Genomic DNA, 27745 nt, shown 5'->3' on the forward strand with positions numbered 1-27745 from the left:
AAACTAAGGGAGAAAAGCTTAATCGTTGAGCATGTGCTCAGATTGTCTGAGTACTACAATCGCTTGAATCGAGTGGGAGTTGTCTCCCAGATGAGATAGTGATGGTTCTCCATAGTCACTGCCACCAAGCTATTAGAGCTTCGTGATGAACTATAACATATCAGGGATAGACATAATGATCCTTGAGCAACTCGCGATGTTTGACATCGCGAAAGTAGAAATCAAGTAGGATCATCAATTGTTGATGGTTGGTAAAACCACTAGTTTCAAGAAGGGTAAGGGCAAGAAAGGGATACTTCATGAAATGGCAAATCAGTTGCTGCTCTAGTGAAGAAACCCAAGGTTGAACCCAAACCCGAGACTAAGTGCTTCTGAAATGAGGGGAACGGTCACTGAAGCAGAACTACCCTAGATACTTCGTAGATGAGAAGGCTGGCAAGGTCGACATAAGTATATTGGATATACATTATATTAATGTGTACTTTACTAGTACTCCTAGTAGCACCAGGGTATTAGATACCGGTTCGGTTGCTAAGTGTTAGTAACTCGAAATAAAAGCTGCGGAATAAACGGAGACTAGCTAAAGGTGAGATGACGATATGTGTTGGAAGTGTTTCCAAGGTTGATGTGATCAAGCATCGCATGCTCCATCTACCATCGAGATTGGTGTTAAACCTAAATAATTGTTATTTGGTGTTTGTGTTGAGCATAGACATGATTGGATTATGTTTATCGCAATACGGTTATTCATTTAAGGAGAATAATGGTTACTCTGTTTATTTGAATAATACCTTCAATGGTCTTGCACCTAAAATGAATGGTTTATTGAATCTCGATCGTAGTGATACACATGTTCATGCCAAAAGATATAAGATAGTAATGATAGTACCACATAGTTGTGGCACTGCCATTTGAGTCATATTGGTATAAAACGCATGAAGAAGCTCCATGTTGATGGATCTTTGGACTCACTCGTGTTTGAAAAAATTGAGACATGTGAACCATGTCTATTGGTAGATATGCATGAAGAAACTCCATACAGATGGATCGTTTGGACTCACTTGATTTTGAATCACTTGAGACATGCAAATCATAACACATGGGCAAGATGACTGAAAGGCCTCGTTTTCAGTAAGATGGAACAAGAAAGCAACCTGTTGGAAGTAATACATTTTGATGTGTGCAGTCCAATGAGTGCCGAGGCATGCAGTGGATATCGTTCTGTTCTTACTTCACAGATGATTTGAGTAGATGCTGAGTATATTTACTTGATGAAACACAAGTCTGAATTATTGAAAGGTTCAAGTAATTTCAGAGTGAAGTTGAAGATCGTCGTGACAAGAGGATAAAATGTCTGTTATATGATCATAGAAATGAATATCTGAGTTACGAGTTTGGCACACAATTAAGACATTCTGGAAATTGTTTCACAACTAATACCGCCTGGAACACTATAGTGTGATGGTGCGTCCGAACATCATAACTGCACCCTATTGGATATGGTGCATACCATGATGTCTCTTATCGAATTACCACTATCGTCTGTGGGTTAGGCATTACAGACAACCGCATTCACTTTAAATAGGGCACCACGCAATTCCGTTGAGACAACACCGTATGAACTATGGTTTAGAGAAACCTAAGCTGTCATTTCTTAAGAGTTTGGGGCTGTGATGCTTATGTGAAAAGTTTCAGGCTGATAAGCTCGAACCCAAAGCGGATAAACGCATCTTCATAGGACACCCAAAAACAGTTGGGTATACCTCCTGTCTCAGATCCGGAAGCAAAAGGTCCTAGAATCGGGTCCTTTCTCGAGGAAAAGTTTCTCTCGAAAGAATTGAGTGGGAGGATGGTGGAGACTTGATGAGGTTATTGAACCATGACTTCAACTAGTGTGTAGCAGGGCACAGGAAGTTGTTCCTGTGGCACCTACACCAATTGAAGTGGAAGCTTATGATAGTCATCATGAAACTTCGGATCAAGTCACTACCAAACCTCGTAGGTCGACAAGGATGCGTACTACTTCAGAGTGGTACATAATCCTGTCTTGGAAGTCATGTTGCTAGACAACAATGAGCCTACGAGCTATGGAGAAGCGATGGTGGGCCCGGATTCCGACGAATGGCTTGAGGCCATAAAATCCGAGAGAGGATCCATATATAAAAACAAAGTATAGACTTTGGAAGAACTACTTGATGGTCGTAAGGCTGTTGGGTGCAGATGGATTTTAAAGGGAAAACGGACAATGATGGTAAGTATCACCATTAAGAAAGCTCGACTTGTCGTTAAGATGTTTTCCGACAAGTTCAAGGAGTTGACTACGATGAGATTTTCTCACTCGTAGCGATGCTAAGAGTCTGTTGGAATTATATTAGCAGTTACTGCATTATTTATGAAATCTTGCAGATAGGATGTCAAAAAACATTGTTTCCTCGACGATTTTCTTGAGGAAAGGTTGTATGTGATACAACCAGAAGGTTTTGTCAATCCTGAAAGATGCTAACAAGTATGCAAAGCTCCAGCAATCCTTCTAAGGACTGGAGTAAGCATCTCGGAGTTGGAATGTACGCTTTGATGAGATGATCAAAGATTTTTGGTTTATACAAAGTTTATGAGAAACTTGTATTTCCAAAGAAGTGAGTGGGAGCATTATAGAATTTTTGATGAGTATATGTTGTTAACATATTGTTGATCAGAAATGATGTACAATTTCTGGAAAGCATACATGGTTATTTGAAAAGTGTTTTTCAATGGAAAACCTGGATTAAGCTACTTGAACATTGAGCATCAAGATCTATAAGGATAGATCAAAAACGCTTAATAGTACTTTCAAATGAATACATACCGTGACAAGATTTTGAAGGAGTTCAAAATAGATCAGCAAAAAGGGAGTTCTTGGCTGTGTTACAAGGTGTGAGTATTGAGTAAGACTCAAGACCTGACCATGGCAGAAGAGAGAGCAAGGACGAAGGTCGTCCCCTATGCTTTAGACGTAGGCTCTGCAGTATGCTATGCTGTGTACCGCACCTGAAGTGTGCCTTGCCATGAATTAGTCAAAGGGGTACAAGAGTGATCCAGGAATGGATCACATGACAGCGGTCGAACTTATCCTTAGTAACTAGTGGACTAAGGAATTTTCTCGATTATGGAGGTGGTAAAAGAGTTCGTCGTAAGGGGTTACGCCGATGCAAACTTTGACACTAATCTGGATGACTCTGAGTAGTAGGCCGGTTTCGTATAGTAGAGCAGTTATTTGGAATAGCTCCAAGTAGCGCGTGGTAGCTGCATCTACAAGATGACATAGAGATTTGTAAAGCACACACGGATCTGAAAGGTTCAGACCCGTTGACTAATAACCTCTCTCACAAGCGAGATATGAACAGACCCCATGGGTGTTGGATTCTTTACAATTACATAGTGATGTGAACTAGATTATTGACTCTAGTGCAAGTGGGAGACTGTTGGAAATATGACCTAGAGGCAATAATAAAATGGTTATTATTATATTTCCTTGTTCATGATAATTGTCTATTGTTCATGCTATAATTGTATTACCTGGAAACCGTAATACATGTGTGAATACATAGACCACAACATGTCCCTAGTAAGCCTCTAGTTGACTAGCTCGTTGATCAATAGATGGTTATGGTTTCCTGACCATGGACATTAGATGTCATTGATAACGGGATCACATCATTAGGAGAATGATGTGATGGACAAGACCCAATCCTAAGCATAGCACAAGATCGTGTAGTTCGTTTGCTAAGAGCTTTTCTAATGTCAAGTATCATTTCCTTAGACCATGAGATTGTGCAACTCCCGGATACCGTAGGAATGCTTTGGGTGTACCAAACGTCACAACGTAACTGGGTGGCTATAAAGGTACACTACAGGTATCTCCGAAAGTGTCTGTTGGGTTGGTACGAATCGAGACTGGGATTTGTCACTCCGTATGACGGAGAGGTATCTCTGGGCCCACTCGGTAATGCATCATCATAATGAGCTCAATATGACTAAGTAGTTAGTCACGGGATCATGCATTACGGAACGAGTAAAGTGACTTGCCGGTAACGAGATTGAACGAGGTATTGGGATACCGGTGATCGAATCTCGGGCAAGTAACATACCGATAGACAAAGGGAATTTTATACGGGATTGATTGAATCCCCGACATCGTGGTTCATCCGATGAGATCATCGTGGAACATGTGGGAGCCAACATGGGTATCCAGATCCCGCTGTTGGTTATTGGCCGGAGAACGTCTCGGTCATGTCTGCATGGTTCCCGAACCCGTAGGGTCTACACACTTAAGGTTCGATGACGCTAGGGTTATAGGGAATAGATATACGTGGTTACCGAATGTTGTTCAGAGTCCCGGATGAGATCCCGGACGTCACGAGGAGTTCCGGAATGGTCCGGAGGTAAAGATTTATATATGGGAAGTCTCGTTTTGGCCACCGGAAGAGTTTCGGGCGTCACCGGTAATGTACCGGGACCACCGGATGGTTCCGGGGGTCCACCGGGAGGGGCCACCAACCCCGGAGGCCTGCGTGGGCCAAGTGTGGGTGTGGGAAGGGACCAGCCCCTAGGTGGGCTGGTGCGCCTCCCACAAGAGGCCCAAGGCGCAGGGGAAGGGGAAAGGGGAAAACCCTAGGCTCAGATGGGCCTAAGGCCCACCTAGGGTGCGCCCCCCTCTCCCCCCCTCTGGCCGCCCCCTTAGATGCATCTAGGGCTGGCCGCCACCCCTAGGGGGAACCCTAGAGGGGGCGCACCCTCCTCCCCTTCCCCTATATATAGTGGGGGTTTTGGGGCTGCCATAGACACGAGTCTCCCTCTCTCTTGGCGCAGCCCTACCCCTCTCCCTCCTCGTCTCTCGCAGTGCTTGGTGAAGTCCTGCTGGAGTGCCACGCTCCTCCATCACCATCATGCCGTTGTGCTGCTGCTGGACGGAGTCTTCCCCAACCTCTCCCTCTCTCCTTGTTGGATCAAGGCGCGGGAGACGTCACGGGGCTGCATGTGTGTTGAACGCGGAGGCACCGTTGTTCGGTGCTTAGATCGGATTCGGCTGCGATCTGAATCGCTTCGTGTACGACTCCACCGACCGCGTTCTTGCAACGCATCCGCATCGCGATCTTCAAGTGTATGAAGATGCACTCCCCTCTCTCTCGTTGCTAGTTAATCCATAGATTGATCTTGGTGATGCGTAGAAAATTTTGAATTTCTGCTACGTTCCCCAACATATCTATCATCAATTATGTAGGTTTGTTACCTTCCGGTTTGGATGCATCATGACCAAACCGTCCAGGTAACAATTCTACCTCTTGTCCATGCTTTTTATATGCCTACGACATTATATTTTAGTATAAATGTATAATACGTAGTTGTGAGCATTGGATTATGTGGTACAATTCGTGAAAAACTAGTTACATGTTGCCAATATATTCTCATGTGCAGCCGATTAATGATCGACCGATTAATTCAGTTAAATGGCCGATTAACTGAATAATCTAATCAGTAGTCGACCGAGTAGTTACCAGTTACCAAATTACCTTATAGGCAGCCTGTGGTTGAGTTTTTTTATCTCATGCTGGTGGGAGATGCAGTAGTTGACATTACGCAGAGCCATTGCTGCATGTTCCATCAGTTTAAAAATAACAATCCAATGCGTACTACACAAACTTCTTGATGTGTTCTTCTTGTACAACAACCTTATCATCAGAAGAATAGAAACACAACGATGGTGAGGCAATTTAATAGGCATCTCTCGATTCATCTCATGGTGTGCCCTTTTGTGTATGGATTAGACGACAAGAAGGCAGGGCCCTCGTGATAAGGCATGGAGCTCGACTCGTTATTGCCTTTTGTAGTCCATCTTTGCGAAAGATCTAACACGTGCACCAAAGATCTAACACGTGCACAGATACAAAAACAACTGAAGCGGGTGGCTTTTGCCAACATGACACGAGTCTCATGTCAACATGTGTGCGGGCAGCATGCGATAATACTCGTACAAATAGACCGACACATGTTTCATCTTGATCCGGACTGTACAACAACTTTCTCAAAAGAATAAAACCACAACTATTCGATCAGTGATGAGCTAATTTAATAGACATCGCCAGATTCGTTTTCTGGTACCCTTTGGTTCATGGGTTAGGCGCCGACCCCTCTTGATAAGGTGCGGAGCTCGGCTCGTCACCGCCCCGATAGTCTAGATCCCACGTGTGAGCGGACAATGGCGGGTGAATCGAGCACTGGCTCCAACATTTATTAGAGGTATATATATATAAATAAAAGACGTTAAAAAAAACCCAGACGAAGACACTCTCGACGGTGCGTCTTTCGCTCATGCGACACGAGTCGCCGGAGGGGAACTAAACCACCTCCCTCCCAAAGCTCCAGGGGCATTTTTGGGGCTGTTTTGTAGGGTTCAGGGGTGGCATTAGGTTATTTCCAGAGACCCTAGGGGGGTATCTGGACTTTTATCTGGGCTGCGCGTTCTAGCAGCTTCCGGCCCGGCGGCCCCACCGTCAGTGCCTTGCAGCGCACGCCGGACGACACGTGGGCCCCACCGATCAATCAGCGCCGTCGGATGTCGATCGGACGGCTCCGCGCGCGTCATCTTCCACCTCTCGTCGGCCTCGAGGCGACCCCCCCCTCTCTCTCTCCTCCCCTCGATGAGAGAGAAACCCTAATCCCCAAATCCCCAATCCACTCGCCCAAATCGATCCCCTTTCTTCCCCCACTCCGATCCGCCCCCCGCCCGCCGCCGCCAGCCGCAGATCCGCCCGGCCGCCGCCCCGATCTGGTCCCGCCTCGCCGCCTCCGTCGGCCCCGGTCCGTCCCACGATCTGGTCCTGCCGCCGGGCGCGATTCGGTCGGTTCTTGCGGAGGGAGGGAGGGAGGGGGCGGCGGAGGAGGATTCGACTCCGAGGAGGAGGATGGTCTGATGGGCGGCGGCGGGGCGTCGATGTTGGATGAGGACGCAGCGCGCCGGATCTGACCGCGTACCGCATCTCCCTCCGCCTCCACCGCCCATGCCGGCCGTCGGGGCGCGGCGCTCCACGCGCGTCTTCCTGCCCCGGGCGCACAAGCAGGCCCCGCGCCCGCCGGAGCCCGCCAGGGTCACGCGCTCCGCCAAGCGCCTCGCCGTCTCCTCCCACCGCCACTCCCACTCCCACTGGCTCGGGTGGGAGCGCGCCGCCGACATCAGCGACGACGACGACGGCGAGGATGACGAGGGCCCCAAGCCGCGCACGCCGTCGCCCGAGCCGCCCATGTCGCCGAGGTCCTTTGGGGCCGTATACAGACGCAAGCGCCGCGAGAGGCCGCCGCTGGCCAAGCCGGAGGACTTCGGCGACGCCGGCAGCGGCAGGAGGTTCGGGATAGTCTTCACCAGGAAGCACAAGCGGGCCAAGCTCGCCCCTTTTGGCCCCGGCGGCGGCGACATCGTGTGCTCCTCGTCCAGGGAGTTCGCTTCGAGGGCCGGGCTCCTGGAAGACGCGCATTTTCTGGATGGCGCTGCCGGCAGTCGCAGTGCCGTGCTCGTCGTCCTTGTGGACGCGTCTTCCCCCGGGAGCTCGGGCCGGTTCTCGCGCTTCCTCCTGCCCGTGCTGCTGTGGCTGCGCCGGCGCCAGCGGAGCCATGTCCGGAGCCTGGGCTCGTTTCTTCTGGCATCACCGGCTGTCAACACCACATTTGGGTCGCACGGGACGCACTTTATCAGGCTCCAGCGCCAGAGAGCCGTAAGCAGCTTCTCTTACAGTCTATAAAACTTCTGTTCATTCATGTTCCTCCATCATCTGTTACTTCCCTGTGCAGCCTGTTTGATTGATGCGGGTGCTTTCTTTCTGTATGTAGAGTGCACTGTTGCAGAGGCCTACGGTGAACTGCGGGTGGTGCGAGCTCCGCGGTGCCGACCCGTCCCGGCAGCCAGTGTTGTCGCTCAACTTCTCGGCGCTTCCTTCCTACTTCCAGGGCTTGCATTCCGTGATAGCTCTTCGTTTCATATATCTGCCAGCCGTGATTCGCCGGGCCATGGGTTTGGTTGGAGGAGCTGAAGAAGAATCGTGTTCTCGAGATCATCTGGAGGTGGACTCTGGTGGTTCTCCCAGCACCGGGGACGCCACACCTGCTGCTGGATCTTATGGAGCGGTTCAGGATTATGTGCCCCTTGAGCAAGCTCCGGGAGTAGTGCTGCATGGTCTGAGGCTGAAAAAGCACCAGAGGAAGCGAAGCTCGATGAGGCATCCCCTGAGCCGGCGCCGCCGTCTCACAGTGAGATTTTCTGACAAGGAATTTGGAGTGAAGGAGGGTACCATGACCTCTCAGACGGAACTGCAAAAGCCAGCATTGACTGGCGGCCCTGAGGTTTCCGAGGAACCTGTCCAGCCCAAGCCAGCAATGGAAATTTCTCTTGACCTGCTTGAGAACATGGATGACAGCGATGTCTCGACGCCCATGGGACCAGGTGGGAAGCAAAAGAGGTCTTTTTTCAAAAGCCCCGTTGATCGCACGAGTGAAAGGCTGGCTCTGTCCGAGGTTAGGCAGAATATAGACACCTTCCGCTGCAAAGCAAACCTCCTGATTATTCAGGCTGATAGGTGCTGGAGGGAAGAGGGAGCCGAGGTTATGCTGGAACTGTCAAACTCCAACGGGTGGTGCGTGGCTGTGAAGTTACATGGTGTCACCAGAGTCTCTCTCAAGCCTTCAGAGCAGAGGTTCTATGTGGTCAACCGGCACACGCATGCCTACGTCTGGGCAGTCGAAGATGGATGGAAGCTTGAGTTCCCTGACAAATGGGACTGGCTTTTGTTCAAAGAACTGCACATTGAGGGCCGGGAGCGCAATTCTCAGGGGAAGATTATCCCGATTCCAGGTGTGCATGAGGTTTCCGATGGCATGGGAGGGACTGTAGCAGATCCTTTCTCACGCCCTGTGCCAGACTACATCAGAACGGCGGATGATGAGGTTGCGCGGGCCCTCTCGAGAGACTCAGCTTATGACATGGACTCGGAGGATGAAGAGTGGCTCATTCAGCTGAAGCATGGGGCCTCCGATAGAAGACGCACCCGTCTGAGCCAGATTTCCTACGAAGATTTCGAGAAATTAATAACCTTGTTCGAGAAGGACGCCTACAATAACCCTGAGGAAGCTAATGATGTGGACCAGCTTCTCTCCAGGCATCCTGCTTTAGGCAAGGGTGACAATGTCCTTGCCATATATGAATACTGGATTAATAAGAGAGATAAGAAAGGCACACCACTGCTTAGGATATTTCAGGTAAATTAGATGTTTATCCCTTGCCTAATCCCCTTACGTGATCTTTATCGCAGATATCCTTTGTTTTTGTGCATTCTTTCATATCATCTAACCCAGCGAATTTGATTTCCCAAAGGGTGCACCTGCTGTGAGGCGAGGGCGGCTCTCGCAGAAATCTTCTGTAAAAAAGAAGAGATCTGTGAAGAGACCACAAAGAAGCCAACCTGGCCGAGGAAAGCCTGGGTTCTTCTTGCAAGGTATATTTAAAGCTCTGTAACATGCCTTGCTTTTGGATGCCACAAAAAGGTTTTTTGGATTCGCTGTACGCAAATCATGACGCTAGAAATCTTCTGTGACTGGAACCACCATGTCTTGTCCTTTTGCGTTTGCCATTTGACATAGTAACAATTAACCTCATTATGACCGAAAAGAGCGAACATTGTTGAGCTCAGAGATATAGCATGTCTGTTGGCATCCCCTTGGCTGTATATCTATTCTACCTCAGCCTTCAGTTGCTGAAGTTATGGAACAATCTAACCTGTAAGGTATTTAAAGCTCTTTAACAAGCCCTGCTGTTGGTTGCCACAAAATCATTTTTTGGCTTTGCTGTATTTAAGTTGTGATGCTAGAAATCTTTTGCTGGGAACCACCAATATGTAGTAACTTTATGCCTTGGCCTTTTCCATTTGCCATTGGAACATTGTAACAACCAGAGCTCATTATGCCCGAACGGAGTGAACATCATTGTGCCCAATATATAGTATAACAACCCCCTTGGTTGTACATCTACTCTACCTTAGCATTCAGTTGCCGAAGTTATTGACTTGTTAGGTATTTAAAACTCTGTAACAAGCCCGGCTGTTGGATGCCAACAAAATCTTTATTTGACTTTCCTGTATTCAGGTTGCGATGCTAGAAATTATTTGCGACAGGGAACCACCCATGACTTTATAATACGTGATGTGTATGTCTTGTCTTTTTGTGTTTGTCATTTATTTATCTGACAATAGTAACAAGTAAACTTGATTATGCCTGAACATAGTAAGCAGACAGCATCGTGCTCAAAATATAGTAAGCCTGTAATCATCCTCTTATTAGCTGTATATATCTATCATGCCCTATTTTATTCAGCTGCTGAAGTGATGTAAAACAGTCTTATCTAGCCTGTACTCATCATTCTCGTGCTGTGCATCCCGTTGTGTGCAGGGGGCGAAGGGGAGGCCTTGCAGAGGGTGGTGGAAGCCGACCGCGCGGCGAAACAGGCCGTGGAGAAGGCCGTTCAGCTGCGCAGCAGGGCCCAGGCCCTCATGGAGAGGGCCAACCTGGCGGCGTACAAGTCGGTGATGGCCGTGAGGATCGCGGAGGCCGCGAGCGTGTCTAACAAGTGCCGGGATTTCGTGTGGAGGAGCCTCGACTAGCCCTGTGAATTTTTTTGCTCCTTGATTGATCCGCCGCATTGTCGCCGTGTGTGATATAATTGGGCTAGGCTGTGTGAGGCTGTCGTTTTTTTGTACCCCCTCCTCTCCACTCCTCCGGTTGGTTGTAACTATGCGAAGAAGAAGAAGAAGAAGAAGAAGCGGAGTCGGAAGAAGTGTAATTCCTTGTGTAAATGATAGTTTGGTTAGCTAGATGATGATGGATGGATTCACAATGCCTGACAATTCTGTATGTTACATGTACCGCCCATGTTTTGACAGAGAAAAAAGGAAGAACAAAAAACCCCCCCAGGTATTGGTAGAGCAGAGAGGAGGGGAAACAGTTGAATGAATGGATCATCTGATGACAGTGGCTTGCCTTTTCCCCAGAAAAATCCCAGTATGAATGACCTGATGTGCTGTAGCTTGTACTACGTAATATAATACAACTAGCATCTTGTTGGTTGCTGTCTCCCTTTTGATCATTTCATATTGGCATATGTATATTTGGATGCGAGCTTGATTATCCTTTTGATTATCCTGTGGGGGCTTTTGATCATTTCATATTCGCATATGCATATTGGGCATGGCTCTACGTATTTCACAGCTTGATTATCCTGTTGCTGCCTTTTTGGTTATTTTATAAAATAAAAAAAAGGAGGAAAAGAGGAGTTTTGCAGATGCAAAGATGGTAACTTTTTTGAACAAGAAAACATGTGGCGAGAGGAGGAGCGAGCGATGGGATTGAGATTGAGATTGAGATTGAGATTGAGATGATCCTTCCAGAGTCCAGTCTCCAGACGACACACACAGAAATGGAGAGGTGTGTGAGGCGGAGGTGTTCCCCATCCTCCTCTCGCCTTATCCCTCTCCCCCCCTCCTCCTCCTCCTTTTCCCCTTCCCCGCTCGACCCACCCCACCGCGCCGGCGATGATGTCGATCACCTCCACCGCCGCCGCCGGGACCCCGGTCTGCCGGCCGTCCGTCTCCAGGGGTGGACGGCGGAGCAGGTGCGCCGTCCGAGCCCAAGGTATGAGTCCCCTGTCCCCCAATCCAAATCCAAATCCAAATCCCCTGCATCTGAAAAATCCATTCTTCCTTCCTTGATGTGCTTGGCAGCGGCCGGAGACGGTGGAGCCGCCGCCGACGGGGCGTCGTCGGAGCAGAAGTCTCTGGAGATAATGCGCAAGTTCTCGGAGCAGTACGCCCGCCGCTCCAGCACCTTCTTCTGCTCCGACAAGTCCGTCACCGCCGTCGTCATCAAGGTCCCGACCTCCCTCCCTTTCCTACCCCATCTCATCATTCCGGCTCCTAGTTATTGAGTTGCTGCCTCGATTGGTAGCTTTGATTGATTTCCCCGCACCATATCAGACCATGCTGTTGGTCTTGGCCCAAAATCAATCAGAACCGCACTCTGCCTACCAGCCGCTGCAAATGCAAGCTAATTAAGGTCAAACAGTGCGTTCATGGCGGTGGTACGCATCAACAGACTTCATTTATATGCCTGCTCTACTGATGTGATGTGCCTCCTTGATGACTTATTGATTGGTTCAAATTAAGGCCAAACAGTGTTCATGTTCATCGCGCTAGTGTAAATCAAGCAAGGGTTACCTACCGGCCACACCGATCATCTTATTGATTGTTAACTGAAAGCAAAACCCCTTTTTTGTGCAGGGCCTTGCTGACCACAAGGATCAACTCGGAGCACCTCTCTGCCCCTGCAGGTAGTACAGTACTTAATCATCTCCAGCCTTCTTACGAACGCATCGTCCGTTTTTTGTTTCTGACAGACATGTGTTACTTACATGCCTGCCTGAACCTGTCCCTTTGGGATTTAATCAACCCAGGCATTACGACGACAAGGCCGCCGAGGCCGCGCAAGGGTTCTGGAACTGCCCGTGCGTCCCCATGCGAGAAAGGTGAGGCTGCTGTTTCTAACATCTCCGCCTTCTGTTATCACTTGCTTACTACGGCGGCGTGCATAACAAGGATGGGGATGGGATGCTCTTTTTCTCATCATGTTTAAATGCCAGAGACATACCAGCGGGGTTCGGTTTCAGCCCTTTTGGCTTCTTATCATTGTCCGACATATGTTCCTTTCTGCTGCGTACCCATCTCACATTAACCGTGATTTTGCCACCGGAGCACAAGTTAGCCAGATGCGTGTCTCCTGTGATGCTGGCATCTATTGTTGATAAATGCTAGCATTACTTGTGTATGGTAAACAACCGTGACACGCAATTCGTGCTGATTTTCAACTGGAAAGGGATTTACTACAAGTGAAAGCTTGGTTAGAATCATCTGTTCTTCACCCACTTGTGCGTATCAGTAAACAACTGCCGTGGAATGTAAGGGATGTCAAGTGAAAGCTCGGTCAGAATAATTTGTTCCCCACCCACTCATGTTATTATAGTAAACAGCCATGAAACTTAGTTTAGTTTCTGCTGGTATGTTGTGACCTGGAAAGTATAAAAAGGGGAAACTTGGTCATAGCAATCTGTTTCTTCAACTTTGTGGTCTGCTTGTGCAGGAAGGAGTGCCATTGCATGCTTTTCCTTACGCCCGACAACGATTTTGCCGGAGAGGACCAGGCATGCCCTCTTTTTCTTTTCGTATTGCCGACACCACAGCTTAGATACTGCCTATTATCTGTTCCTTACACGCGCACGCATACCTGTTTCAGGCCATCAGCTTGGAGGAGATCAAGGAGGCGACGTCCAAGTACTAACCACATAACACTTGTTTTGCTCGAGAGGGGGCTATAGTCAGTCGTCGTTGTCGGGACCTGTGTATGTAGTATCTCTGTAACAACAGGAAATAAGAAATGTCTGTCTGGAATGATGTCTGTTGTCATCCATCTTGAGAGAAGTTAAGGCCTGATGGTTGCACTCCCGACTCGTCAATGTTACGATTTATTGCGTGTTTGGGCTGGCGTAAAGCGTACTCCATGAGAAGTGAAGGAAGGATGTTGTGTGAGACGTCGTCTCTGATGCTTCTTTTTCTTCCTGAATGAATGATGTGTGGGAGGGAAGCAACAGCAACGCGCCATTGCCCATGTCCATGGCACCCAACAACTCATCTTTTCAATGTTATTATTGTTATGTCTTTTTATTATGCATCTGTGTGTTGCTTTTGCAACCACACTTGTTATATACATGCGATTCGCCTCCACGTGACGTCGATGATGATTCGCTCCATGTGACGTCGATGATATGATGACCGAGCGTTTGATCGAAACCGAAAAACCAAGCTCAAGCTCATTTTCCAGTTAACCGATCAACAGTACTATTTGGTCTACAAGAATTGTGTTGTTTGTTATGCATCTCTGTGTTGCTTTTGCAACCACACTGTTATATATCCATGCGATTCGCTCAACGTGGGCGATGGAGCGGCGGCAGAAGGAACGGAGGAACCCTAGCTAGCCAGGCAATTACCAGTGGGTGATGGTGAGTGAGGACTGGGGAGGAGGAGTGGTTGCAGTTAGGCCAAGCTAGATAGGTAGTAGAAGTCCATCACTCACTATCAATGGAAGGGGAGGGCACCCACCAATTCAATCAATCAAGCTCACTCACTGACTTAAGTGTGTGTGTGTGTGTAGCTTGTGTGCTGCTTCTTCATCTTTTCTCCCTTTCCCACGGCTCCATCCATTATTATTCGTCACTGTCCGGGTTTTATTGCTGCAGCAGTACATAAACATTACAAATAATTGTTATCTCGTTGTTACAAATGCGATGCATCCTGCTGTGGCCTCTTGTTAATCATCCATCCATCCATCCTTTGGGGTGCTTGTTTGCCATGGCTCCTCATCTGGTAAAGCTTCTCCCCATCCTCATGCGTATTCAATGAAGAGTAGGGTGTGTCTTGAAGATGGTTCCTTGTGCAGGAGAAGAACAAGGACGACGCCGCGACCACGCCGACCATGGAGGAGGAAGAGGGGGAGCATCATTGTCATGGCGACCGGCCGCTGCTCTCGGCGTGTGAGCAGGAGCAGCAGCAGGAACAGGATGCCGACAAGCCATTGCCATTGCCGGCGAAGAGGAGGAGCAGCAGCCTGAGCAGATCGTCAAGATCAGGCGAGCAGGGGCGGGATGAGGAGGCGGTTGGGCCCGGCGGCGCCGCACGGTCGCTGTCCTTCTCCAGGCTCTTCAACAGCTTCAGGATGATGGCCACCTCCACCACCTCCACCACCTTGGACATTGACGAGCTAGCAGCCGCTGAAGACGGCTGCGCAGCTCTCAACCCTCAGCAGCAGCAGCAGTGGAAGCCGGTGTGCCGGACGCAGTCGATGCCGATGACGAGCATTTCCAGGAGGCTCCCCGCTCATGGCAGCAGGAAGCGGGTGGCGGACTCGAGCTCCCTGCGCCGGTTCCGGGTGTCGTCGCTGTCGTCGGCGGCGCCCGCGCCATTGCCGGAATCGTCGTCGCCGCCCTCTTCGCCATCACCGTCGGAAGAAGAGGAGGTGGGGGAGGAGGAGGCGGTGTGCCGGATCTGCATGGTGGCGCTGCTGGAGGAGGAGGAGGAGGAAGGAGGGGCAGCAGGGGCCGGCGACGGCGTGCTGAAGCTGGAGTGCCGGTGCAAGGGCGAGCTGGCGCTGGCGCACCGCCGCTGCGCGCTCAAGTGGTTCGGCATCAAGGGCAACCCCAACTGCGACGTCTGCGGCCACGACGTCCTCAACCTCCCCGTCACCCTCCGCCGCGTCGCCGCCCCTCCCCCTCCTCCTCCCGTCGCCGCCGGCGACAATGGCACCGGCAGCCAAGAAGAAGGAGGAACAGCACGGCGAGGATTCAACAGAGGGGTGTGGCGGCACGGCACGGTGATCCTGGTGACGGTCAGCATGCTGGCATACTTCTGCTTCCTGGAGCAGCTGCTGGTGGGCGACCACGGCAACGCGGCGGCGGCGCTGGCCGTCTCCGTGCCCTTCGCCGTCGTGCTCGGCACCTTCTCCGCGCTCACCACCGCCGGGATGGCCTCCTCCCGGTGCTACGTGTGGGCCTACTCGGCGCTGCAGTTCCTGCTCGTCGTCCTCTTCACCCACCTCTTCTACCGCTACGTCAACCTCCAGGCCGTCATCGCCATCATCCTCTCCGCCTTCGCCGGCTTCGGCGTCGCCATCTGCGCCAACGCCGTGCTGCTCCAGGCCGCCCGCTGGAGGGCCGCCCGCCGCCCCCCGTCGCCGTCGGACCTCGATATCCCTCAGCCATAGACAACATAGTACATATGTAACTCTGCTGCACTCTACTTTCTTACTGTACATATAAAAGATTTTGTGTATGAATATATGTAGAGAGTATGAAATATACGTATGTGTAGTAAGAAAAGGGCTTCTTGCTTTTATTTATCGAAATTCTAGTCAATATTTGTGTTCTCAGCATACACCTCCAACGGCCCAAGTTGATACCTAGCTTAGCTGTCCCTTCTGCATCCCCTGGTTTCGGCGTCGGCTCCTACTTGTTGTCAATGGTGTAAGTAATCCCCTACAACTCGTCCTTGGGGTTTGAACCGGAGCTCTTCTCGCCCTCGGTCGTCGAACCCGAGCCATCGGCGCCGTCGGTCCGTGCCGCTGACGAGTCCGGGCGCTTCAGCTTGAAAGGGATGGCGGCATGCTTCTTGAGGAACTTGTACATCTCCACCACCGTCCGGTCCCCCTCGAAAGTTATCTGCAAGAGTTTTATTTAGCCAAATGAAAGCGAAGAAACTGAATCAGTGGATGCCAATTTCAGCACCTCTGAGCTTAGCTAGTTCTCCTTACATATCTACAAAGCGTAGATGGTATCACTGAAGAGTTTTATTAAGGAGTCTAGAGACAGTTCTAACGAAGCGTAGATGGTATCACTGCCAAAAGCGTGTCAAGGAGATAGCTGAGGATAGTGTTATTGCTGCCAACTGAAAGACAACACATACTAGCAGATGCGTCGCTAAATAAAAAGCAAAACGTCAATCAAGTAACTTACAGGCTCAAAGCTTTTCTTCCCAGCTGGATAGAAGAGTATCGTGGGGAATCCATCGGGCTGTAATGTAACAGGAAGCAAGTGTCAGTTCCATCCGTATTCTGGAAAAGTCTACATGGTAGTTTTCCATGTATAATTTAAGAAAAGTTCATCAAAAGGGAAACAGGGCTAAATGAAAGGCAACTTTAAAGTTTCTGTATCAGGGAATCAGATCCTTTGCGTAACAGTCGTGATCGTAATACTGTTGCACTATTTCAAGATGTTACGGACCTTGAACTCAGCGAGATAACCAGGGGGGATATGGCACTATCCTTCAACAACCTGGCGACACTGTTCGTCACTGAGGCTCAACTCGACTTGTTCCACAAGACTCGAGCTCTATCTCTATCTCTATCATCCTAACCAAATCTGGCAATAGCCTATTAACACTTTGCTACGCACGGGCGGGGTTACCTCTTTAACCCATTAGACAGACTGTACCATGATACTGTAGCATATGGATAAATAGGTGATGAATAAATATATTCAGCACATATACTAGATGGCGGCAGACAGATAATGGACCTATACTTTCTGTGCACCATAAACAATCACAACTGCACATTTAAGTGAAGAAAGTGTTAAAAATAACTTCTGCACGTTTTATAACTAGTATTGTTTCATATAAAATGTATGTAGAGGTTCTATGACTGTTGATGGCCCGGCACTCAGACTAGTCTAGCAAGTAATATCCAGTTTGAAGAAGTCAACAGACAGCGACACAGACCTTGGCACGAGGATGCTCATTGTTTGTGCCGTCCATTTTGGCTATTACAAGGGAGTCGATGCCACGGAGATACTTGGCCAGCTTGTTGTAGATAGGCTCCAGCGACTGACAATGCCCACACCATGGCGCATATACCTGCGTCCGAAATGGCGCGGCGTTAAGGACAACACACAATTTTTATCTTCTCAAATGCCTACCTGGCAAGAACTGAACTTACCTCCAAAAGGACATCCTTTGACTCATCCAAAACTATTTGATCTAGACTCTTGCCAACAACAACTTTGACGTCCTCATCATTCTGCATGGGAACACAAAGAATGTCTCATTCTCGTGTAAATAATGATAAAGAAAGTAGATATCAGATAATTCTTCTCGACTCACAGATTCAGGTACTGGGTCAGACTTGTAGGATGGTGTGAGCTTGTCCTCCAGGAAATCTTGAGCAAATTCCTGGGTATTAACAAGAAGTAGAAAGATTTTATAAGGAACATTGTACTTTCTTGAACAATGATACTTGATACCATTAGAAATATACAGTGGTATAAAAAAGACTATATATTGCTAACCAAAAGACTATATATACCATAAATCAAATAACAAAAAGCAAAAACACGTTCGTCAGCTTATATATTGCTAACATACTATATTCTCTTGCAACTGTTGACCATATTCTTATGATTTTACTTCCAATCTGGTACTGAATTTGCAAAAGTATTTTCAGCAATTACCTTAATGGTGTCCAGTGATATTTCACCACTGAAGAAGAACTTCTTAGCGTCTTCATTCCCAGTGTAAGCAAGAACCTGCAAAGTAATCAAATCAGAATGTACAAAACAGAAAGAGCAGACACATTAAAATCAAAGTCAAGTTCCTGCATGCTGTTTCTGTGCAATAATAAATCAATACATAGACAAACATGACAAAAAATAAGAGGTGTTACCGTGGTCTCTTGTCCAGCAATTCCAAAGTAATTGGCAACAGGTTCGCCAACTTCCTCATTGTCACGCTCCACAAAGACAAATAAAAGCTGCGTTTGAGACACAGGTCACGTCAGTGCTTAGTGAGACTCCACCTCAGCAAACACACGAGTTAGAAAGGAAATAAGTGATGGCTTGGATTTGAGTATAAAATGTGGAACACGACAGAGGAAAAAGTTCATGAAACACCGGTCCGATCAGCAGAAAAAAAATACCTTTCCCTTGAATGACTTTGCTGTTTCCTTAATGATGGGCAGAAATTGTGGGGACTCCTTCGCAACAGCAAATAGCAAAATCTGATTTCGAAATTAGAAGACAGCACATCAGCAAAGGAAGTGATACATGGGCCGACAGCATGATGAAAATAAAACCCCATGGCACACAGCATGACATACTTGCTTCTTGATCGGGTTATCGAAAATCGCAGGGGCGGTCTCCTGTGTGAGGGTGGTGATCAATGGGATTTTGTTTGCCGACACAAACTCGGCAATCGCAGACGCTCTGAACTCGCCATCTGCAAGACACACGGTACATTATTATCCAATTTAACGGTCAAACCAAATTGTGTGTACAAATGGAAAGGCTGGTGCTGAAAGCTAAAGCAGCTTGGAGGTGAAGATACCAAAAACGGTCAACTTCTCCTCCTCTTTCTTCAGCAGGACTACTGAAGGGCGCTTTGCCTCCGGGTCAATGTGGAAAAGCTTGGCTACATCAGGGCTGGTGGTCTGGTAGAAGCTGATGGTATCTTCCAGCCTTGAAGCAGCAGCAAGCTCATCACTGTGAGCACCCTATATCATTTGATGACACAGTAATTTAATGATTCATCACCATAGTGTATATGTGCAGCGCAGAATAGCTAAAAATACAAGCGCATCTCGGATTTGTTTTCAGTACATGGTAACAGATCATGCAGGTTGACATTTCATCTAGTACGTAGTGAGCAAAGGAACCATGGCATAACAGGTGCATTGTAATTTTGGATCAATCTGGGGTAACATGGCCACATGGATGGTTGTCGCAATTCAAGCGTTGAAGCAGCAACAAGCTTATCACTATGAGCACCCGATAACATTCAATTATAGAGTAATTAAGGATTTTATCAGTATGTAAGTAAACATACGAGCGCATCTGGGAACCGTTCTCAACACAGGTTGACATTTGATCTACTACTGTAGTAGTGAGCAAGCAAAAGAACAAGGCCATTCAGAAAAATAGGTGCATTGTATTTGTGGTCAACTAAATTTGGGGTAACATGGCCACATATGAGTGTTTTGGCTGGAATTCAGGCATTGTATTCTTGGGTCAATCTGGGTAACATGGGCTGCAATTGAAGCAATTTGGGTTGCTTGACTTTGCTGCGCTTGGAGAAGGTGCATTGTGTACCGATAGCTAAACATCAGGGGGAGGATCTCAGATTTGTTTTCAGTACATGGAAACAGAGCATGCAGGTTGACATTTTATCTAGTACTCCTCCGTCCCAAAATAAGTGTCTCAACTTTGTACTAACTTTAGTACAAAGCTGTACTAGAGTTGAAACACTTATTTTGGGACGGAGGGAGTAGAAGTGAGCAAGCAAAAGAATCAGGGCATTGGGGAAAATAGGTGGGTGCATTGTAATTTTGGGTCAATTTGGGGTAACATGGACGGTTTGGGTGCAGTTCAAGCTCATCGCTGTGAGCACCCTATATCATTAGATGACAGAGTAATTCATGATTTATGACCATGTTATATGTAGGGTCCAATAAGGTAAACATAGGAGCACATCTCAGATTTGTTCTCAGCAAGCACATGCAAACAGAGCATGCAGGTTGACATCTCATCTACTGTAGTAGAAGAATCATGGCATTGGGAAAAATAGGTGCATTGTATTTTGGGGTGAATTTGGGGTAACATGGCCACATGTTGTCGGTTTGGCCACAATTCAAGCATTGTATTTTGGGTCAATCTGGGTAACATGGGTAGCAATCAAAGAAATTCTGGGTTTGGTTGACTTTGCTGCCACTGGAGAAGGTGCATTGCATTGCGTACCGAGAGGTGGTCGAGGTAGGCGAGCACGGCCACGTCGTCGCCGGTGACGATCTTCTCGGCCTCGTCGGCGGTGGTGAGGTTCTGCACCGCAGGGCCCAGCTTCTTGCTGATCCAAGCTACGATGGCGTCCCTGCAGCAAAGCAAATCGCAACGAATGATACAGCAGCTAGAGCAGGGAATTGGGGATCTGGGAGGCGGTAGACTGCTCACTTGGTCCTCTCGCCGGCGTAGTCCCTGGGCACGCCGTCGATGAAGAAGAGGAGGGTGGGATAGCCCTGCACGCCGTGCGCCTGCGCCAGGTCGTGGTCCTCGGTGGCGTCCACCTTGGCCAGCGCCACGTCGACGCCCTGCTCGGCGAGGGCGGAGGCGGCGGCGGCGTAGTGGGGCGCGAGCGCGCGGCAGTGGCCGCACCAGGGCGCGTAGAACTCGACCATGACGTGGCGCCGGGCCGCGAGGACGGAGGTGAAGTTGGCGGCGGTGAGGAGGAGCACGTGGGCCTCGTCGGCCGCCGAGGGGTGGGAGGAGTCCTCCTCCGGCCCGTCGTCGTCGCCGAAGAGGTCCTCGTCGTCGTAGTCGGCGTCGAGGCCGGGGAAGTCCGGAGCGCCGTCGTCCTCGGGGTCGGTGGCGGTGGTGGCAGGGGTGGGGTCGTCGAGGCCGGCGTTCTTGATGAGGTACTCGAGGTCGATGTCCGGGTTGGAGGTGGGGACTGCGGCGGCGGCGAGGGGGAGGATGAGTAAGGGGGTGGCCAGGAGGAGGATCAGCAGGAGAGACCGGGGCATCGGCATCGCCGCCATGGCCGGCCGGCGGGCGAGGAGCGTGGGAGCGTTGGGGGAAGTGGGAGTGGAAATGGATCCGCCGGCCGGACTTGCCAAGACTCAATTTTTGAGGGGAGAGTCCACCACGACACATGAGGAGCGTGTGAGTGAGTGAGTGGCCGCGGTGTGGGACGCGTGAGGGCCCAACGGCCCCTCCAGCTAATGGGCCAGGCAGGCCCAACCAATGCCCACAATGATGAGTATCTAGGTTCTCCTAATTCTCAAGAACCCCTAAAAAAACAGGTTATGATTTTATTTTAAAACCATTCGACCAACATTCGTCCATGCTTCTAAGTTTGCGTCGAGGTTGGTTTTAGCGGATCAGTTGATCCAGACAAATCAGACTGGACTGGATGGGGCGGCGAGCGCGCAGGGAGATGGGTCATGGGTGTGCGGGGTGGAAGGGAAGGAGGAACGGCGGGGACGTGGCCACACGCGGGGGAGGAAGGGATCCGCCGGAGAGAAAAGGGAAGAAGGAGACGGCGGACGGGGTCTGACCTGCTGGACCCACCGAGAGCTCCGCGTCGCCGCTGTGCTCGCCTCCTCTCACGCTCGAGTGCGCCTCTTTCCCTATCTGGAGCGGTCGGAGCGGCAAGTCGCGGGCTGCTTCCCGAATATCAGCGAAAATCGAGCCCCCCCCCCTCGGAATTCGGGGATAGAGGCGCGGGCTTTCGGAGCGGGCCATCGGATATTTCAGCCCAGTTCCTTGTACTGATTCCTTGTCCATCCAAACAGCGGAATTCGGGATATCCAATGCCATGCCAATATCAATATCTAGGCCTGAATATATATCAACATTCAAACGAAGTTTTCTCTCGCAAATGGGAACTGTTTTTAGATACACGACTAGGATATGGTCACGGGAACTGCTATATCTGAACACGTGTTTAGTTCTATTAGACATGGCTTAAGACGTAGTGCAGTCAGAGATCTTTTCAATTTTATTTGAGTGAGCTAGGAATAAATGTTCTCTAGAATAAGTCTATAAATATAGCTCACTTCACCTATCCTTCCTGAAGCCCAAATACTAGAAACGAGACGAAGCAGAAGTTTCTTCTTTATCTTATGGGGGAGAAAACTTTTCTGCTTTGCCTTATGGTGCTTGTGCTGCTAGGAAATTCCGCCTGCGCTGGTACAAAATCAAGCTCCCTGTTCCTCTGTGTGTGTGTGTGTGTTTCCTTCTTCCTTCCAACCAGAGTAGAAAAAACCGTCATGAATATTGTCAACTCAACAGCACGAATTTAATTTGGAGTTCTTTTACTAACGAATGTATGTTGTCTACAGAGTATTGCGTGGAGAAGAATACACCTATCGAGGACATACTGTGCCTGGATTTCAAATGCTATTTTGTTTGCGCGCGTCACTGGGACAATGTCAGGAAAGCCAAATGCGCCGGCACTTTTTTTTTCCGCCATTGTCATTGCATCATGCCAAAGAATAGACAATGATGTCCAGTAATAAAATCTTCTTGTGACTTGCATGCAAGAACCTTGAGCACCAAGTTTTGGTGTTCTATTTGATTTCATTTTTGCTTGTGCGGCTTGGTGTTTGCCTTGCCTAGCGGTTAGTAAGTTCGGAAATAACCATATCCAAAATGGACCAGGCTCTAATTGCACTTGCATACTTTGCCGTGGAGGTCCAAGGACATGGTTGTGCCGTAGACAACGCCAACGCCAGAGCCAATTAATTGCTGGCACCATTTGATTTTATAGGCTGATGAATCATGCATTCCATAGAGCAAGTTATTTTTTTTACAAGGAGTAAATCAAGAGTGATACTTGGGCAGAATCACTGGGGCAATTTCTCATAAAAACGACGTTAATCCATCGAGTCTGTCTAGGACACATCTAACCTTGTGTGAACTATGTTTGTGGTCTATTTTTTTTTGTCCCAGTTCTTTTTTTTGGTCCTTGTTGCTGCGTTATTTGTAAGAGCTTAGATGTGACATCCTTAGAAAACATCTAGTAGATGTGAATTAGACAAACTGTAATCCATCAGTCGTGGTCAATAGCCCAACCAACAATTACACAGACGATACTAATATATAGCAACACAAGTTGCTTTGGAGTAGTAATTAATAATATATAGATAGATAGACGAACATGGATGGTTGAGTAACATATATAGATAACACAGGTGGCCATAGACCATTCGGCATGATTAGTGTGCTATCTCAAAGAAATAAATAAACAATGAACAACATAGGTGGCCATAGCTTAATTAGCTACAACAAAGTAACATAGTTGGTTTAGATAGATGGACCAACTGTGTTACTTTGTTTCTTTGCTGGACGTTTGTATGGATCTTCGTGTCCAACAAGGAAGAGTTTGTGCAGTGTCCTTACATTTTCACACAAATATGTGCATATATGAAACGAAGCAAGGCAGAGCTGCAAATAAGGAACGAACAAATGACTTCTTTTGCACTGAACATGTCGTATGATATATCGACGCTATACTAAAATAGTTCGGTTCTGCGCAAGATGGAAGAGAGAACAAATACGGTATAACATCTCAGCCACCAATTTAATGTAATCCAGTAGTGCAAAATGCATGCCAGTTAGCAACCGGAGGGAGGTTCAAGTGATGTATGTAACCCTATCCTGCATGGCCATAGCGACGCATTCATGTAAGGGCATCAACCGTTACACACGAGAACCAGTGAGCTGTGAGCTACTCCCTGCGTAAACTAGTGATCTAAAAGATCTTATATTAGATTACAAAGGTAGTACATGTGAATGGTCGCAAAGGAACGGGTAACAGCGAGGGGATGGTTGCACTTTGGGTTCCCCATCTGCAGTGCTTCATTCACATCAGAGAAACCCTTCCATTGGGAGAGAATATCAGACGGATACATGCTGATCGAGGTGCAACATTTCTAACACTCGGGAATCGGCCAACCCATCGCCTATAACCTACCTGCAACCGGTGCAGAAAGAAAGTTAGACAATGTATTTCAGACCAAATGAGGGCCATTTTCTCTTCCTCGCCATTTGTAAAATCAACAGGTTATTGGGTTTTACCTGATGCGATGATTTGCTTTTGGATAAGCTGTTCACTATCATCGTCGGGGATGTCATGTAGGACATTATAGAAAGCCAACGTCAAGAAAACACATCCATACCTTTTGTTTTAAAGAAAGAAGCAAACACATGCCTTGGGATAACAAGTCCATTTTCATGGTACTGCCACCGAAATCGTTGCCTTGGTTTTGGATTTCATGGTTGGTGCCTGTTAGAATAAAACGCTAATGCAAGATCATAGATGACACATCGAGGCACGGTATTTGTTAACGAGGTTCACCGATATGGCTACATCCCCGGGGCATTAACGAGGTTCAGTACCGAAAATATACGAGTTGTTTGGCATTGCCAATGTTGGTAGGAAGTTATTTATCGAGGTTGTTGAATGATTGATCTATTCCAATCATTGATGGGAGTCTGAAGATCTCCATTGGAACCGTGCCATGAAGATTATTATTGGAAATGTCCAAATATTGAAGCATTGGAAAGTTTCCAAAGTTTGGTGGTATGTGGCCGATGAACTGGTTTGAGTATAGAGAGAGCGATCCCAATTGAGACAAGTTTGAGAAGGATGACGGAATGACCCCTGTAAAGAAGTTTGCAGCTAAACCTATTTGCTGCAATGTGTTAGAGTGTTCCAATCCACTCCGGAACCACACCTGTAAAGTGATTCCCCGACAATGCTACACCAATCAAGTTGGGAAGGTTTGCTATGACAGAAGGAAAATTTCCAGATTCTTTGCCAAGTACAGACGCTGGAGTTGATTGGAAAGGTTACCTAATGAACTCGGTACATGCACAGATAGATGATTCATAGTCATGGAGAATATCTGTAGTTTCGTGCAGTTGCCTAAGCTATCCAAAAACTCCCAGTCTTCCCTGCTATGTGCTTGGAGTTTATTCTCTTCAAGATTCAACAACGACAGTTTGGTAAGTTTGCCAATCATGGTGGGCACCAATCCGGTGAAGTTGTTACCGGACAAATCGATGTTGTATAGATTGGAAGAATTAGTGAGTGAACTAGGAATGTTCCCTACAAAGAAGTTGCCACCCAATACAAGTATCTGGAGATTGGGAAGAGAGGTACAGAGAATTGGTGGTAGCTCTCCACTTAGACCATTGAGAAAAAGGCCAAGGCCGGTGAGTGTAGAAATATTCAAGATGGTTTGCGGAAACCTACCTGCCAATTGATTGGCACCTACATACAGGTACTGCAAGCTGGATAAATGTGCAAACTCACTTGGGATATTTCCCTTGATGTGATTATATCTGCAATCAATGGCAACTAATGTTGTGATATTGGCAAGAGAAGTTGGGATGATGCCAGTAAGGTTATTATGTGACAGAAGTAGCTTGTGAAGGTGAGCGGGCAAATCAACAGAAATTTGGCCGACTAGGTTGTTAGACGAAACATCGAGCACCCTGAGCTTTGTGCAGTTTGCAAAACTCGGCATCGCTCCTTGCAATGTGTTATTATTCAAGCCCAGGGTTTGGAGGCGATGCAAGTGACCAAGGGAGGGTGGGGTCTCTCCTGTGAGTGTGGTATCCGTTAGATCTAGATAATGGAGGAATGTGAGGTTCCCAAGTGAAGGAGAGATGTGTCCTACCAAACCTCGACTGAATTATAATTCCCACGGTGAACTGTAAAGGTGTCCTCCCGCACCTCGCGTCGCCCCCGCGGGCGACCCGAGGGGAAACCCTAGCCGCCGCTTCTCGCACCTCCTCCGCCCCTCTTCCTCCTCGCCGCCGTCTGCAACGCCGCCGGGCGGCGGCGGGGCTTCTCCCCATCCTTTTCGTCCAGGCTGGCGCGGGACAGCGGGGTCGAGAGGAGCGCCGGGCGAACGTGGGCTTAGGCGGTGCGGCGGGTGGGTCTCCCGACTGCGTCGTGCACGGCGTGGTGGTGGCGGCCTGCGTGAGATCCCATCTTGCCGCAAGATGGGACTCACGGGTACAAAAGGAGTCCTATATATATAAGATAAGATATGTACTCAACAATAAATAAATATTGAATAAATACACCATGGTGCATGATACGTCTCCAACGTATCTATAATTTTATATTGTTCCATGTTATTATATATTCTGTTTTGGATATTTAATGGGCTTTACTATATACTTTTATATTATTTTTGGGACTAACCTACTAACCCAAGACCCAGTGCAAATTGCTGTTTTTTTTGCCTATTTCAGTGTTTCGCAGAAAAGGAATATCAAACGGAGTCCAAACGGAATGAAACCTTCGGGAGAGTTTATTTTTGAACAAACGTGATCCAGAGGACTTGGAGTGGACGTCAAGAAATCAACGAGGAGACCACGAGGCAGGGAGGCGCGCCTGCCCCCCCGGGCACGCCCCCACCCTCGTGGGCCCCTCGTGGCTCCACTGACCTACTTCTTCCTCCTATATATACCTACGTACCCCGAAACCATCCAGGAGCACCACGAAACCCTATTTCCACCGCCGCTGTTGGAAATATGCCCTAGAGGCAATAATAAATGGTTATTATTATATTTCTTTGTTCATGATAATAGTCTATTATTCATGCTATAATTGTATTGTCCGGAAATCGTAATACATGTGTGAATGCATAGACCACAACGTGTCCCTAGTAAGCCTCTAGTTGACTAGCTCGTTGATCAACAGATAGTCATGGTTTCCTGACTATGGACATTGGATGTCATTGATAACGGGATCACATCATTAGGAGAATGATGTGATGGACAAGACCCAATCCTAAGCATAGCATAAAAGATCGTGTAGTTTCGTTTGCTAGAGCTTTTCCAATGTCAAGTATCTTTTCCTTAGACCATGAGATCGTGCAACTCCCGGATACCGTAGGAGTGCTTTGGGTGAGCATAAAAGATCGTGTAGTTTCGTAACTGGGTGACTATAAAGGTGCACTACGGGTATCTCCGAAAGTGTCTGTTGGGTTGGCACGGATCGAGACTGGGATTTGTCACTCCGTGTGACGGAGAGGTATCTCTGGGCCCACTCGGTAATGCATCATCATAATGAGCTCAATGTGACTAAGGCGTTAGTCACGGGATCATGCATTGCGGTACGAGTAAAGAGACTTGCCGGTAACGAGATTGAACAAGGTATTGGGATACCGACGATCGAATCTCGGGCAAGTAACATACCGATTAACAAAGGGAATTGCATACGGGATTGATTGAATCCTCGACACCGTGGTTCATCCGATGAGATCATCGTGGAATATGTGGGAGCCAACATGGGTATCCAGATCCCGCTGTTGGTTATTGACCGGAGAGGCGTCTCGGTCATGTCTGCATGTCTCCCGAACCCGTAGGGTCTACACACTTAAGGTTCGGTGACGCTAGGGTTGTAGAGATATATGTATGCGGAAACCCGAAAGTTGTTCGGAGTCCCGGATGAGATCCCGGACGTCACGAGAGGTTCCGGAATGGTCCGGAGGTGAAGAATTATATATAGGAAGTCAAGTTTCGGCCACCGGGAAAGTTTCGGGGGTTACCGGTATTGTACCGGGACCACCG

The 27745-nt window shown here is 48.3% G+C and overlaps 4 protein-coding genes across 4 annotated transcripts; 3 read left to right on the forward strand and 1 right to left on the reverse strand.

Annotated features, from left to right (window-relative positions):
• The first annotated feature begins 6616 nt into the window (after window positions 1–6616).
• On the forward strand, window positions 6617–11161 carry LOC123142904 (uncharacterized). The gene is made up of 4 exons (XM_044561609.1): window positions 6617–7745; window positions 7861–9282; window positions 9398–9518; window positions 10468–11161. Exons 1-4 carry the CDS (start codon window positions 6978–6980, stop codon window positions 10677–10679), a joined length of 2523 nt encoding a protein of 840 aa, XP_044417544.1. The 5' UTR covers window positions 6617–6977; the 3' UTR covers window positions 10680–11161.
• A 260-nt stretch (window positions 11162–11421) lies between these two features.
• LOC123142907 (ferredoxin-thioredoxin reductase catalytic chain, chloroplastic) lies at window positions 11422–13790 on the forward strand. Its single transcript, XM_044561612.1, has 6 exons — window positions 11422–11706; window positions 11796–11941; window positions 12351–12400; window positions 12524–12595; window positions 13207–13267; window positions 13360–13790. Exons 1-6 carry the CDS (start codon window positions 11607–11609, stop codon window positions 13402–13404), a joined length of 474 nt encoding a protein of 157 aa, XP_044417547.1. The 5' UTR covers window positions 11422–11606; the 3' UTR covers window positions 13405–13790.
• Window positions 13791–14034: 244 nt separating this feature from the next.
• On the forward strand, window positions 14035–16030 carry LOC123142905 (uncharacterized). Its single transcript, XM_044561611.1, has 2 exons — window positions 14035–14486; window positions 14560–16030. Exons 1-2 carry the CDS (start codon window positions 14403–14405, stop codon window positions 15877–15879), a joined length of 1404 nt encoding a protein of 467 aa, XP_044417546.1. The 5' UTR covers window positions 14035–14402; the 3' UTR covers window positions 15880–16030.
• Window positions 15982–21284, reverse strand: LOC100682509 (protein disulfide isomerase-like 1-4). Its single transcript, XM_044561610.1, has 12 exons — window positions 20606–21284; window positions 20396–20525; window positions 18990–19155; window positions 18763–18881; window positions 18583–18663; window positions 18331–18417; window positions 18119–18193; window positions 17772–17840; window positions 17608–17688; window positions 17391–17525; window positions 16628–16684; window positions 15982–16333 (listed from the first exon to the last, which is right to left on the reverse strand). Exons 1-12 carry the CDS (start codon window positions 21187–21189, stop codon window positions 16151–16153), a joined length of 1767 nt encoding a protein of 588 aa, XP_044417545.1. The 5' UTR covers window positions 21190–21284; the 3' UTR covers window positions 15982–16150.
• Window positions 21285–27745: the final 6461 nt, after the last annotated feature.

Source organism: Triticum aestivum, chromosome 6D (genome assembly GCF_018294505.1).
Source record: "Triticum aestivum cultivar Chinese Spring chromosome 6D, IWGSC CS RefSeq v2.1, whole genome shotgun sequence".
Lineage (NCBI taxonomy): Eukaryota > Viridiplantae > Streptophyta > Magnoliopsida > Poales > Poaceae > Triticum > Triticum aestivum.

Bases quoted from the DNA above. Each gene is read 5' to 3' on its own strand.
- LOC123142904 (XM_044561609.1), top strand. From the start codon at position 6,978: ATGAGGACGCAGCGCGCCGGATCTGACCGCGTACCGCATCTCCCTCCG. The intron at 9,283-9,397 runs GTAAATTAGATG...GATTTCCCAAAG, and splicing joins CACTGCTTAGGATATTTCAG to GGTGCACCTGCTGTGAGGCG. The intron at 9,519-10,467 runs GTATATTTAAAG...CGTTGTGTGCAG, and splicing joins GCCTGGGTTCTTCTTGCAAG to GGGGCGAAGGGGAGGCCTTG.
- LOC123142907 (XM_044561612.1), top strand. From the start codon at position 11,607: ATGATGTCGATCACCTCCACCGCCGCCGCCGGGACCCCGGTCTGCCGG. The intron at 12,401-12,523 runs GTAGTACAGTAC...TAATCAACCCAG, and splicing joins GCACCTCTCTGCCCCTGCAG to GCATTACGACGACAAGGCCG. The intron at 12,596-13,206 runs GTGAGGCTGCTG...CTGCTTGTGCAG, and splicing joins TGCGTCCCCATGCGAGAAAG to GAAGGAGTGCCATTGCATGC.
- LOC123142905 (XM_044561611.1), top strand. From the start codon at position 14,403: ATGCGATGCATCCTGCTGTGGCCTCTTGTTAATCATCCATCCATCCAT. The intron at 14,487-14,559 runs GTAAAGCTTCTC...TTCCTTGTGCAG, and splicing joins TTGCCATGGCTCCTCATCTG to GAGAAGAACAAGGACGACGC.
- LOC100682509 (XM_044561610.1), bottom strand. From the start codon at position 21,189: ATGGCGGCGATGCCGATGCCCCGGTCTCTCCTGCTGATCCTCCTCCTG. The intron at 20,526-20,605 runs GTGAGCAGTCTA...GCTTTGCTGCAG, and splicing joins TACGCCGGCGAGAGGACCAA to GGACGCCATCGTAGCTTGGA. The intron at 17,841-18,118 runs GTAATTGCTGAA...GTTAATACCCAG, and splicing joins TATCACTGGACACCATTAAG to GAATTTGCTCAAGATTTCCT.